Below are 15,042 nucleotides of genomic sequence, written 5' to 3' on the forward strand. Positions count from 1 at the left end.
CCATGTCTTTGTAACTCACTCCCAGTAGATGGCAGAAACCTGTCCGGTTCACAACTGAAAAACATCTAATCACCACATTAATGCTGAAAGGCACATCCTGGAGTGAGGCAAGAACAATGAACGTCTTAATCGACCTTCTAGCACAGACGGCAAGCAGTACATGAAAGGAAAATAACATACTGCACTCTACTACATATGTCAGGCAAGGTCACTTAACAAAAGTTAGATATTCCATGAATCATTTTGCATGACACATTGCAATGATGTGGAATAAGTCGTCTCCTTGCAGTAGACCTAAGTGCAAGACCTGATCTAAACACTGTCCCATTACCATCTTCTGTGAAAACACCGCTTGCCACCTGTTGACAGCAATGTACTAATAGTACACTATCATAATCATTTTGAACAAGTGGTCAGCAGGAGATTACAATTCCAGACAAGCAAATTTTATTTACTGGTGACACTGAGGGTATCACTTCCTGAGTGGTGCTGTGGACACTGGTTTTATAGTGCACGGTACTGCTGGATGGTGATGACAGCAAGCTGTGATCTCAGGAAAAATACGCCTCACATCAATTAGATGTACAAGGTGCATTTAAGAATGGTGATGGTAGCCCGAACTCTATCAGGATAGATAAGAAAGAAATTTATTATCATTTTGACAGCAGTGAAATTTACTTCTAAATCCAACATGTTAATAAATTCTATGCTGGGATAGACAGGGGGGATAGAGGAAGCATGTGGCATGCAGAGATAGCAAGATAGGGGTAGGGCTGGAGGTAGGGGCTAGGAGTGGGGAGGGAGACTAGTGCTGCCTGTGGGTTTCTGATGTGTGCCATGCAAATGCCCAGTGGGCACGCCATTTATATATGGGCAATTGCCTGGAAATATGCACGAAGCAGTTTGAAAAAGTGCTTCTCAAAGTTTTTACTGTTAGAATGTATAATTTACCAATTAAAATAAGGGATGGGACGATAGTCTCAGTGTTATAAGTTAGTAAATGTTTACATTTAAAAATATGTATGTCATTCATTACCTTTAATATTAAGACTGAAAGGAAAGGGGAGAGAAGCACTTTACACACACAGCATTTAATAGCTGTGTAGTGAAAAGCCGGTATAAAGAAACATTGTCCTTGGGTAATCGCTTTATAATGCAACACGTTATAATCCATGTCAAATCTCTGAATATTGCTGAAAAATGATTTATTGATAACAATATTATTACCTAATCTATTAAACAGGTGGCATGTGTTTCTCGATAATAAATGTATTCTTAAATAATAAACCATTTTCAGTGGGGGAAAAATTTCTTTATTGCCAGATGTAGTGACATCTGAGACAGACTCTAGTTTTCTTTACTTCGTATGAGCGCTCTGCTGTGAAGATAAAATAAAAACACTAAAACAAAAAAAACAAAAAATATTTAATAAGACGCCGGAAACATTCAGTTCCAAAACAGTCAATTCCTAGAGAATTGGTGATCTTGGACTCGTGGAATCTGAATTGGCAGATGACTTACACTTAATTAAATCATTATGGATAAACTTTTTTCTAATATTTTTGTTGTCTTACAGTGTAAGTAAACATACTACCTACAGGCTACCTACTTAATATAAACTATGCTTTATTTGAGACTTACTTTCGAACTTGGTTTCGTTTTCTTTTTTACTTTGTACCACCCCAAGATCTGACCTTCATTAAAAACTTATAGTTCATTTACAGTCTAATTTATTTTCCCCAAACTCTCAAGCAGCTTTTTCAACTTGGATACCCAACCACTACAGAATTACAAAAGCAGTGTTGCAAAACACCCTTTTCCAATTCAAAATAACACAAAATTTTTTTTGTAAGTGCCACTAATCAATTAATGTTTACAATGACTAACTGCGCTGCGCATTTATGAATTTTTGTATTTTGCCCAGACATTTATCCAGGACATTTGCCTCAACTTATTAATGTAAAGGCATTTTACATCACTACTGTGGGAGCAAAAAGGGACAAGGTGAGGACAGCGTACAGGGCTACTAAGTGCAGCATCGCGAGTCTGCCAGTCTGGGGGAGGAGGAGGGGAGCAGAGAGGACTACACAGGAGCACTGGAAGGCACGACAGGAATGTGTGTGTAGGGCTGGAATGGGGAAGGAAACGGGACAAGCAGGTAGAGGAAAGGGACTAATGAAGGCTGAGAGCAGGGTGGGTTGTGGGAACGAAGGATATGTTACACTAGGTGTTACCACCTGTGCAATTCTGAAACGCTATAGTTTGTAGAAAAAAATCCAGATGGCCCAGGCTGTACAGTAGTCTTGCAGTAAACTACATCTTGTTTGGATGGTATTCTTAGCAGCTGCCCCTCTGCCACAGTTTGGCAGTGGCCATTCTTGCAGACAGACAGACAGAGTGTTCGCTGTCTTGTCCATATACAATGCGGCATTGTGATTGGAGCTAAGGTGGTACATCACACGACCTGCTTTCACAGGTATGTGCGTCTTCAATGGGGTAGGAGATGCCTGTTTTAAGCCTATATCAGATGGTAGCACGGCAAAATATGGGACAGGCCTTGCATCTAGATCTATTGCGTGGATATGAGGCAGTGAGCAATGGGCTGGGAGCAGGGATGAATAGGGATGTAAAAGGATAATGCATAGGTGGGTGGATGGTGGAATACCATTGTCGGAGGAGTAGGGAGGATACTTTTCATTTCAAGGCATGCCAAGAGATAGCCTAACCCCTCATGAAGAATGCGATTCAGTTGCTCCAGGTCTTGGTTGATACTGACTCACTGGAGTGGTGATTTTTTTGTGGTCGAACAGCAGGTATGTAAGGTACAGTAGGTGACTGGAAAGATAAGGAGCAGGGGACCTCTTTCTGGACAAAGTGGGGTGGGTTAATTTCAGTCTGTGAAGGCCTCTCAGACCCCTTTGATGTTTGCTGAGAAGGGCTGTTTGTCACTACGGATAAGACAACCATGATGGGGTTAGACTGTATGAAAGACACTACCTGAACACGCGATCTAGTGTGGTGGTTGGTATGTTTGATGTGGAGGGAGGTAATGATGTAGCTGTTCTTGAGGTGGAGGTCGACGTCGAGGAATGTGACTTGTTGGGATGGGAGGCCCACGCAAAAGGAATGGGAGAGAAGGTATTGAGGTTCTGAAGGAATGTTGATAGGGGTGCTCACCATCTGTTCAGCTCATGATGATTTCATCAATGAATCAGAACCAAGTGTGTGTGTGTGTGTGTGTGTGTGCGTGTGTGTGTGTGTGTGTGTGTGGGGGGGGGGGGGGGGGGGGGTTAGGTTTCTGAGTGGTTAGCCAGGATTCTTCTAGAGGGCCCATGAATAGGTTAGGATAGGATGGTGCCATGCCAGTGGCAAATGGTGTACCACTGGTTTGTTGGTCGGTGAGGATATAATTGGTAGAGGGGACCAGGAAGAAGGTTTTAAGCTTTGAGTCAATTGCATGCTGGGATTGCTAGTGCTCAATGGCCATAAGGTCATGGTCATGGGGGATGTTAGTATAAGAGAGGTGGGATCTGCAGTGACGAACATGGTTTTGGGTGGTAAAGGAACAAAAACTGTTGAGAATTGGTAGAGGAAATTGTGAAGTTTTTTTTTTTTTTTTTTTTTTTTTTTTTTTTTATACATATGAGGGTATATAATAGGTATGAATGGAGCAACTGAATGACATTCTGCACCAGGGTTTAGATGACCTCTTGTCAAGCCCTGAAATGAAAATATCCTTCCCATACCCCCTCAGTGATATTCCATCATCCACGCAACCTGTACAATACCCTTGTATGTCCCTTTTCCATAGCTGCTCCGAGCCTTTTGTGCCATGGCTCATATTCTGCAACACATCCAGATGCAAGACCTTTCCCATAAACTGCTGTACTACTGCCTGCAGTAGGCTTGTCACAGGCATCTCCTACTCTATCAACGGCAAGGCCACTTGTGAAAACGGTTGTGAGATGCACCAACTTAGTTGCAGGCACTGTGCCACTCTATATATGGGTGAAATGACCAACAAGCTGTCTGTCTGCTTCAATGCCACTGACGAACTGTGGCAACAGACAGTTGGACCACCTAGTTGCTGAGCACACTACCCAACAGTATGTGCTTGACTTGAGCAAATGCTGTACAACCTGCGGTACCTGGATTCTTCCAAACGCCAGTTTTTTTGAATTGCACAATCCCTTTGGCCTCAATCTTTTAGAGTCCCTGCCCCGAGCCTAGCCTTCTTCCTGCCCCCACAGATTGCTTTTCCCTACTCTACTTCTCACCCCCCCCCCCCCCCCCCCCCCCCAGCACAACCTCAACATGCTGCATCTAGCAAACCCAATACGCAGCATCACCACATCCCTGTACACTCTCACAGGCAGAATTAGCATCTTTCCCCATCTCTATCGTGCTATCCCACACTACCCTACATCACTTCTGTACTTTACTAACCATCCCAGCACAGATCACTGCTCACCTCAGACACAGCGAATTGCAGTCAGATCTGAGCTCCCCAGAGAGGCCACAGTGTCAATTTGTGAGTGACCCGTGCTTGTGTGAATGCGTGTTGTCTACGTCTGATGAAGGACTTAGTCCGATATATGAATTATATCTAACAGTCTTTTTCATTGTGCTTGTCTCATGAGTAGCTATCAATCTTTCACACTGTTGTTATTCCATCCTGGGTTTTGCTAATAAATTCCCATTTTTCTTCCTGCATCCTGCCTGTATTTTATCTACTTCTCCATCAAAAATCCAAAAGCCAGCAGATAGTGTGTTGCAGAAGATACCTTCACTGCCACTGAATGACCCCCCCCCCCCCCCCTTTCCTTGCTCCATTCATTAATGGCATATATGGAAAGAATAAGTATTGGTAAACCTCTTTACCAAGCTCAAATTTCTCGAATTTTCTCACTGTGATCATTTCGCGAGGCACATGCAGGAGGAAGTAATATGATGTCTGACTCTTGTCAGACATAATCTCTTGGAATTTCAATAATAAAACTCTCCTAGATGCAGAGCAACTCTCTTGTAGCATCTGCCACTGGAGTTGAATTACCTGTTTTACATTCATGATGACTAAAGAATCATTTGAAGAAATGTGCTGCTCTTTGGTCAATATACTCCATGTCTTCTATGAATCCTTTCTTTTAACACTTTCAGACTGATGAGCAACACAAAGAAACAGTTGACAAGAGTTTTGTAAGCCACTTCCTTTGTGGATGAGTTACATTTCCCTTAGTTTCTTCATATGAATCTCAGCTGCTTGCTTTTCTTATTGTTTCTTTTTATATCTTCCCTACTTTGGCCCTTATCAATTATTTGCCTGCCAAGTAGCAAAATTCATCCATTACTTTTAGTGTTTCATTTCCTGATCTAATTTGATTACTTCCCATTGTGCTAGTTTTATTTCTGTTGATGCTCATTTCATAACCTCTGTTCAAGACACTATCTATTCTCATGAACTGCTCTTCCAAGTCCTTTGCAATCTTTGACATAAATACAGTGTCATTCACAAACCTTAAAAGTTTTTATTTCTTCCACCAGAACTTCAATTCCCTTTTCAAGCTATGGTTTTCTTTACAGCTTGCTCAGTATACCAACTGAATAGCATTGGAAAATTTCTGCAACTTTTTTCTGATAGTACCTACTTCATTATGATCAGCATCATCTGCAAAAATGCTATTAATATTGTCTGGCAGTGATAAAATACAAACAACAAGCATCTCACCCCACTTTCCTGAGGAATGCCTGAAGGTAATTTTACTTACATCATTGAATCTCCATCTAAAATAACACACTGTCTTACTCCTACCAAGAACTCTTCAATCCTATCACAAATTTTGTTTGATATCCCTTATAGGCTAATCCTACTTTCATTAATAGTGTTAAACACATCTCAGAAATCAAGAAATACAGCACCCACATCATTTTCTGGATCCATGGCTGTTAGGATGTCTGAGAAAAGTACAAGACGGGTTTTGCATGATAGATGTTTTTGCAATATATGGTGTTTGTAACCAAACTTTTGTGACTTTAGAGGGCCCCACGAAAAACAAGTGGTCACAGAATAATGAAATTCTGTAGAAACACTTGTAAGGATGAGCAGAATAAAAATAAATAGAATAAACCAATGAAGGAAATTATATTTACATTTAGATGATTGTCTGCATCATCGATAAGACTGTAACAGCACTAGAGATTGCTCGACTGCTGCGTGAAACATCTTGCTTGGGACATTTACTACCTCCCTCGCTATGCTCATCTTTAACCTCTAACGCATGATACTGTCTCATTGACATAACCCATCCTTCATGTAACCCCACAGCCAGAAGCTGCACAGGTTCAAATCTGGTGGTCACACATTTTGGCACCATCAGCCAGTTCTCCACTGTATTACACAGCAGCTGAGTGACCTCAAGAGCAATGTCAGGTGGAGATCCATGGTTGATACTTGCAAAGAGTAGCAGCACTGCAACTGTTGGTTTGATAAACAAGCATAACAAATAATGCCCTGCTCGCCTTGCCCAGGCACATGTTAACTGTCAACAACTTAATGTGTACTGAACCTTGTGTTTCAACCCTATGGTGCCATGTCAGCAAGTCAAGACACTGACAACAACAAATCCTGCAGTCCACAGTCTGATCATCATCCCCATAAATTTGGTTACCCTTAAAATAAATTGTTTTCACCCACACCAGTTCAAGTGGTGAAAGTTTATTTATAATCACACTGTACATGGTGGTTGAGAGGAGGTAATTCTTTTCATGATACTTCATTGTTTGAGCACATTCTACAGCTCTACAACAGACAGTCAATAAGATAGGTCAGCAGTTTCATAGGTCTTCTGCTACCCTTGATGTAGAATAGAGTGACCTGTATCTTTGTCCAATTACTAGACACTGATATTTCTTCAAGGATTCTACAGTGTATTGTGCTTAAAATGGAAACTAGCTGCAAATTCTGGGTTACATCAGGCTCAAGGACCTTGCTTGATTTTATCAGTTTCTGATGGTACTAACACATATCTAAATAATTCACCGTTTCAGTGAGGAAACTGGGGCATTAGGGTACAGATGTATATCCATTACTAAAGGAAAATCTGAATATTGTGTTCAATGTTTCTGCTCTCTCTTTATTACCCTTAGTATTGGTTCCTGCATCATATGTTAGTATCTGGAAAATCATGGTCTGACACAGGAGCATTACTAGCTGCATGAATTTCACTGCAAGGTCAGGTTAAAGTTTAGCATACGGTGTTGGCCCATTGCATTGGTACACAGCAAACATTGATAATGCAACATCATGTTTGGCTGGGGGCAACCAATAGAAACAAGGTATTGTGTACTTTCTGCAGTTATCTTTCACTTTGAAAATAAAATCACTGTGTTGACAAAAAAAAAGTTTCTTATAGTGACAAAATTGAGTACGTCATATTCACGACACTAAAAAAAATTAAAAGCTCTTACTGAACCTTGCAATGCCTCCCCTGGTAGTTAGCGCACGTATTTCGAACCAGATTTTTTACTTTCATGTGAACTGGTTGCACGGCGAATAAACTGATTTACAATTATTTACTTATAGCTTCAGTCTTTCATACTGTTATAGACAAAGTTACAACACGTGTCAACCATCATTTAACTATTTTGGAAATAGCACTATTAATTTATCCATAAATAATTGTAACAATGAAATCCGTTAGTTGTCTGGTTTGATGTTCGAATACGTACACAATGTTTCTTAAAAATACTGAAAGAGATAAATAAATTTGACATCTTCAGAAAAAACTATGCTTTGATATTTACTCACAGCATTCTTTAGCTTGACAATATAAGCCTTCGAGTACTTCTTTCTTTTTCTCAATATCTTGTATTCTTTCCTCTGTTAACGCCATGATCTTTTTGTTCTGAGGATCTTCGGAATTCATTTTAGTTAGAAAGATCAACTCCAGTCAAAACACACACCACAGATTACACACAGAGTTCTACAATTGCAGTGAGCGAAGGGTTGCCAACTGCAACATAAAATATGCTTAACGCGTATTCAAGACCTGTATCAACTATGGTATATACAGCAGCGGCACCAGTTGCAGTGCATAATCAAAAAATACAATTATAGCTACTGTAATTCTTATAAAACGAAACAGATCAGTGAGTGGTTGTGGTGACCACAGTCAATTATCAATATCATTCCAAGAGCTAGTGAACACTGTTGTCAAACCTGCCTAATTTGGCGGTAAAATATCTGAATTTCGTCTGCACTCAGCGGGAGCAGAAATCAAGAAAGCAGACAACACAGAAGAAAATGTCCCGGCGGACTTTGCGTGAAAGGAATTGTCCGAAAGAATGTGTTGTTCTTGTTGAGTAAGTGTTATTTCAATAAAGAATACATATATCGGTGAGCTGAGGTGTGGTTATAAAACTGGTATATTTTCCGGTTACTAAATCAAATACGGCTGTGTATTGCCAGCGTCGCAAGCGTATCACATCTGCACTGCTGATCTATTTCACAGAACCGCATATTATGAATATGTTGATCAGTTTAATGCGTTAACTGCTACCAGATTTTCGCCAAATTCATACATCAATATCATAGACGGAAATCAAACTGCCAATGATTAATATTATATTTGGTTGGTTTTGATCTTGGTTAATTTAATGACTGTAACGGTAGAATGTGTAAAGCATTTGAGAACATGCGTATTATTTCTTTATATAAAAAACCTTTGATGGGTTCAGTTCTCTTATGCTTGCACAGTGGAGGATCTCATCAACCTACCAAAGAAGCCACGTTTCACAGTGTCTTTACATGTACAATTTTTCTTGTAAAATGTATTTTAACCGAACCATTGAGGATGGGAAAAAATAAATAATAATCATTTTAATGATGTGAGATAAGACCAGGGCACTCGTAACTGAACAGTTTCTTCAGAGGTTTTTGGTACTGTGTGTTTTCCCGATTCAAATATGGTGGTATTTGTAGCTTCAACAAAGAAATATGAACTATGCAGAATGTGCTTGGAAGATACTTAATGTTTTGAAATGGCAAGGAAACTTCTTTGTGCACTTTGTATTTTAAAGTCATCTATTTATTGGAATTGTAAAAACCAAGAAATGTAATGATTTTTGAACTGTATGTAATCATTTTGTTAATTCTCTTGTACTTTTATTGTAATTCTTTTTGTAAGCGCATTCCTTCAGTGTTCACACATTTTGGGTAACTTGCCAAGTGTCGTGATTCCCAAATTTGGATCAATTTTTGTCTCAATGTTGAACACTGTCAGTTCATTCTCACGAAAAAGAAAGAAAAGGAAAAAAAGTAATTAAAGAGAGTTAATTCTGGATCCCCTGTCCAATCCAGTGAATAGATATTTTTTGTTTAAAATTTGTGGCAAGATAAAAACAAAGGCATGGACAAGCTGGAGCTAAAACAAGCAGTTTTGTTATAGTGCAGGGATTTCCAAACCAATATTTGCAATTAAATATATTTTAATTGCTTTTACTCTCTTCCACAGATCCTGTGTTTGAGAACTTTCCAGGAAGATGGTTTTATAGTATTATCAAATCAATAAACTTTATCATCTGCTGTGTGAAAAACAAGAGATGATAAATTTTTGTAGCTCTCTTCATAAATTAATTGGGTAGTTTACCATAGCAGTTTGCATGTATTCTTTATCACTTCATGTCCACAGCTCATGGTCTAGTGGTTAGTATTGTTGCCTCTGGATCACAGGGTCCCGCGTTCGTTTTCCGGCCGGGTTGGGGATTTTGTCTGGGTGTTTGTGTTGTCTTCATCATCATTGTCATCATTCGTGACAAGTGGCTAGATTGGGCTGTGTAAAAATTAGGACTTTGTACGGACGCTGATAACTGTGCAGTTGAGCACCCCACAAACCAATCATCATCATTTATCACGTCACATACCATTTAATGTAATAGTATGAGACTTCTCAAATATCTTGGAGATATTTATGATAAAACCTTTGTTGGCTTGGACAAGGATAGGGTTGGAAAATTGTCATGAGCTTTTGAATAGAATCAACTTGGCAATATAAGGGAGCCACAAAAAGCTCTAACTCTGAATGCACAGATGGGTATTTTTGCATCTACATCTATACCCTGCAAATCACTGTGAAGTGCATGTTGGGGGGAGGGGGGTGGGTATTCTGTGTTTTACCAAGTATTAGGGTTTATCACTGTGTTTGAACTCCACACTTCCTGAATGAGAATTCTTTGTTGTAATGCTGTACTATCTCGCTCTTTATTTTGTTTTTAAAGGAAACACAGTAGTGTCAGACAGATTACTTATAGCAATCGTTACTGTCTAACAGCAACATATTACAGATGTATGCCTAGTATATAAAACCTCATTCTGAATAAAAAATGTGGGATCCCTCAAGCCCAATGTCACTGAATTTTACTGATTTTTAATGATTGTTTTACTCCCATTCTACCAAGCGAATTGCTGCAGTGGCTAGCACACTGGACTTGCATTTGGGAGGACGACAGTTCAATCCTGTGTCCAGCCATCCTGATTTAGGTTTTCCGTGATTTCCCTAAATTGCACCAGACAAATGCTGGGATGGCTGTGAGTGCTCTCTGCTTGTTGGAATGCATTTGTGTTAGATGCCATTTTGAAGACTAAATGTAACGCCACCACGTATCATAACGTCATGAAACCATAGGGGTCAGGAGGAATATTACACGATGTCTCAACACATTATACATGTTTTCAACTGAAACTGGGCGAGAAAAAAAAAATTAACTTCCACATGGGAAAAATATATTAAAAACAAAGATTCCAAGACTTACCAAGCGGGAAAGCGCCGGTAGATAGGCACAATGAATAAAACAAACACACACACACATCCATTTTTTTTTAATATAAAAATATATTTTTCTTATGTGGAAGTTTCTTTCTATTTTATATATATATATATATATATATATATATATATATATATATATTTCATTAGCTACTAAATTTCGCTTGTAATTTATAGGTTAAGTTTTTAGAATAAACTTATCTTGTTGCTGCAATGTAAAGCACTGGGCTGACATGCAAGAGAAGTGGGGTCAAACACCTGTATGGTCATCCAGTCCTGTAAAGTGTTGCTAAAGTAAATGCTGGGGTGGTTCTGCTGAAAAAGTCAAGCCAGTTTCCATGTCCAGTCTGACCTATGTCTGCACATGTTTGTACAAATTTAGGTGTGTTCGATCACTGCTATCAATATGAAATCATCACATGCAAATGGCTTCCCAGTTACTTCCACTAAGTCTTATGAATACTCTCATGAATGCTCTCATAACCAGCATATGCTGTTGGAAGGATTGTTAACTATTAGGTTGACTAACTGGAGTGTTTCCAGATCTGTTACTAAAGCACAGCATTTGAATAGCTGTCCAGTGCAGTAATCTTTTAGTTTTGTGACATGGGATTTCATTTCACTATTTGTTTGCATAGCCACTATCGTATTCCGTATGTTTGCATACAGTAATTTGGTTCTAATACCTATAGGCTAGCAGCGGGGTAAATGACTGCTTTGAACAACTGATTGGCCAGTTGATTGTTTTTCCACTCAGTTGCTATCCTCCCCCCATCCCATTTGAATGAAACAACCAAATGAAGCTCCCCCTGCGGGTCCGTGGTAAGAATAGACCCGAGGTATTCCTGCCTGTCATAAGAGGCGACTAAAAGGAGTTTCACGTGTTTCAGCCTTTATGTGAGGGTCCCCTGTAGGGTTTGACCTCCATTCTTCCTGAAGAGTGAGCCAATTGGGAAAGGGTGCCTTACATGCTGCATAGTGTCCATCGTGCATTGAAATTTTTAACCCACTTTCTCGTTGCTGCATTGCAGTCCTGCCCATTCTCCATCTCTTTGGTGAGGTCGCCTTCCTGGGTGCATTTTCCAACATGCACCACGCACTGTCACTGTGATGATGGTGGATTTCGTTCAGTAGCCATTCCATTGTGGTGTGGCTGCCATGTACCCTGTTGGTTGTAGCCTCCTGACCACACAAGGATTACTCTGCTGATGCCTGCTCTGTTAACTCCCCACGTATGCCAAGGGGTAGTTGCCCATCCTGCCAGGTGGCCTTTGCTGCGAGTGGGTGGTGCCCCTGGGGAGGGCCCCTGGACGGAGTGGGTGTCATCAGGGTGGATGACACGCGATAAAGTGTAGTGCGTCATCGCTTGCTGGTGGTGGAACACCAGCAGTCTCTAAGCGTTCACAAGCTCAATTCAATGCACAGAAGTACGACTGCAAATCGTTCCCCTCCTTGGCCACACCATGGGAGGAATGTCAGGCTAAGGATGGCAGCGAATCTTTTTCGCCCTGGTACTTTGAATGTTCGAGAGCTGATGGGGAATATTTCATGACGATTAAGCCTCAGTTTTTTGTTGAGCATTTAGAGGACAAGTTTGGGGAGGTGGAGGAATTCTCCAAAATGAGATCTGGGTCAGTCTTGATCAAAACAGCATCCTCTACCCAGTCACGAGTGTTACTCACTTGTGACAGGCTGGGGGATGTTTCTGTAATTATCACGCCCCATAAGAGCTTAAATATGGTCCAGGGTATCATATTTCATGGGAACCTGCTTTTGCAGTCTGATGACGAGCTGTGCCCCTATTTAGAGTGGCAAGGTGTACATTTCATCTGGCGTGTCCACCGGGGTCCAAGGGATAATCAGGTTGCCACCGGTGCCTTCATCTTGGTCTTCGATGGTGATACATTGCCCGAGAAGGTCAAGGTGATGGTCTACCACTGTGATGTTAAAGCCCTATATCCCTCCCCCGATGCGGTGCTTAAGTGGTGGAAGTTTGGCCATATGTCTTCCTGCTGTACTTCCAGCATCACGTGTCGAGATAGCGGACGTCCATCACATCCCAATACTCCATGTGCCCTGCCTCCCATCTGTGTCTACTGCGGAGAGCACCATTCGCCTTACTTGCCTGACTGCAGGATTCTCCAGAAAGAAAGGAAAATTATGGAGTACAAGACCCTGGACCGACTGACCAACAGTGAGGCTAAGAGAAAACTTGAACACTTGTATCCTGTGCGTATGACGTCGTCTTAGGGTGCCGCTGCAACAGTTCTGTCACCATCAGCTGCGCCTTCCCCAGTCACCTCTCAGAGCCGGTAGACTACACCTGCCCCCTTAATGGTGGTGGTGGGGCTTTCCTCCATGTTACTCCTGCACCACCTACTTCGGAAGCAACTTCTAAGCCAGAGAGGTGTAAGTCTTCTTCTGCTTCTCTCGCTAGGAAGGGGTCCCTTGGGTCACTCCCTCCCCAGGTTTCTGCTAGTGGTAAAGATGACACACACCGTTGGCCGAAGAGCCCAAAATTAGCTGGTCGTAGGGCTTCACACTCATCCTCAGTCCTGGAGACTGAGCCAGTGAAGTACCAGCCAGGGAAACCTAAGGAGCAATGAGAGAAATCCAAAGAGAAAACCCGTAAGACCAAGGAAATTGTGGTGGCATCCACACCACTGCTACCTACAAGCTCTTCATTCGAGGATGGTTTTTAAAATTCTGGCATCTGCCGAAGACCTGGATCTTGCCAGACCCTGAGACACAATGTATATAGGCTGCTCAGGCAATAAGTCAGTGGCAGCAGGTGACTCTGAAGCATAATATACCTCATCGAATGTTCCATGCCTTCCTAGTCTCACAATGATGTCATCCTCCAGTGAAATTGCGGCAGTTGGTTTTTAAAATTCTGGCATCTGCCGAAGACCTGGATCTTGCCAGACCCTGAGACACAATGTATATAGGCTGCTCAGGCAATAAGTCAGTGGCAGCAGGTGACTCTGAAGCATAATATACCTCATCGAATGTTCCATGCCTTCCTAGTCTCACAATGATGTCATCCTCCAGTGAAATTGCGGCAGTTTCTTCCACTGCTTGGCTGAGCTATGGCAACTGTTAAACTTCACACTGCTATCTGCATTGCCCTCCAGGAAACCTGTTTTCCGCAGTGTGGACCCCTGCCCTCCGCAGCTATAAGGGATATTACAGGAACCGTAACGACTATAATAGTGTGTCAGGTGGAGTTTGCATTTATGTCCTAAACTCAGTCTGTAGTGAAAGTATGCCCCTTCAAACCCCTTGAAGCGGTGGCTGTCAGAATAAGGATCACACAGGAAGTAACTGCTTGCAATGTATATCGTCCTTCATATGGTGCAGTACCCCTGAATGTATTTGCTGCACTGATTGATCAACTCCCTAAACCTTTCCTACTTTTGGAAGATTTTAATGCCCATAACCCTTTGTGGGGTGGCATTGTGCTTACTGGCAGAGGCAGAGATGGTGAAACTTTACTGTCTCAGTTTGACCTCTGCCTCTTAAATACTGGGGCTGCCACACGTTTCAGTGTGGCTCATGGTAGTTACTCAGCCATTGTTTTATCAATTTGCAGCCCAGGACTTCTCCCATCTATCCACTGGAGAGCACACGATGACCTGTGTGGTAGTGACCACTTCCCCATCTTCCTGTCACTGTCCCGGTGTCAGGACCACAGACGCCTGCCCAGATGTTCTTTGAACAAGACGGACTGGGAAACTTCAGGCTCTGCTGTCACCATTGAATCTTCCCCACACAGTAGCATCGATGTGATGGTTGAGCAGGTGACTACAACAATTGTTTCTGCGGCAGAAAACGTGATCCTTCGCTTTCTATGGTGCCCGAGGTGTAAGGCAGTCCCTTGGTGGTCACCAGAAGTCGCTGAAGCACTTAAGGAGCAATGGCGAGCTCTACAGCGGCATAAGCGACACCCTTCCCTGGAACACCTCATAGCCTTTAAATGCCAACGTGCCCGTGTTCGCCACCTAATCAAACAACGGAAGCAGGAGTGTTGGGAGAGATATGTCCCGACCATTGGGTGACATACTTCACCTTCTCAAGTCTGGGCAAAGATCAAATGTCTTTTCGGGTACCAGACCCCAGCAGGTGTTAAGGGTGTTACCAAAAATGGCGTGTTACCTACTATGCAAACGCGAGTGCTGAGCAATTTGCTTGAGCCTTCGTGTCGGAGAATTACCCCCAGCCT

The 15,042-nt window shown here is 41.8% G+C and overlaps 2 protein-coding genes across 3 annotated transcripts in view; one reads left to right on the forward strand and one right to left on the reverse strand.

Moving 5' to 3' along the window:
* LOC126279047 (EP300-interacting inhibitor of differentiation 3) overlaps positions 1–7,925 on the reverse strand; it is a 104,285-nt gene extending 96,360 nt beyond the window's left edge. Inside the window, exon 1 of one of the 2 annotated variants that reach the window (XM_049979455.1) lies at positions 7,805–7,925. In XM_049979455.1, the coding sequence (XP_049835412.1) occupies positions 7,805–7,922 (118 nt within the window). In that variant the 5' untranslated portion in view covers positions 7,923–7,925. The remainder of the gene's footprint in view (positions 1–7,804) is intronic. The other variant, XM_049979456.1, reaches the window with a different exon arrangement.
* Positions 7,926–7,998: 73 nt separating this feature from the next.
* Positions 7,999–15,042, forward strand: part of LOC126279046 (origin recognition complex subunit 5-like) — a 131,468-nt gene continuing 124,424 nt past the window's right edge. Inside the window, exon 1 of the mRNA XM_049979453.1 lies at positions 7,999–8,358. Coding sequence (XP_049835410.1) covers positions 8,300–8,358 — 59 coding nt within the window. The 5' untranslated portion in view covers positions 7,999–8,299. The remainder of the gene's footprint in view (positions 8,359–15,042) is intronic.

Source organism: Schistocerca gregaria, chromosome 6 (genome assembly GCF_023897955.1).
Source record: "Schistocerca gregaria isolate iqSchGreg1 chromosome 6, iqSchGreg1.2, whole genome shotgun sequence".
Classification (NCBI taxonomy): domain Eukaryota; kingdom Metazoa; phylum Arthropoda; class Insecta; order Orthoptera; family Acrididae; genus Schistocerca; species Schistocerca gregaria.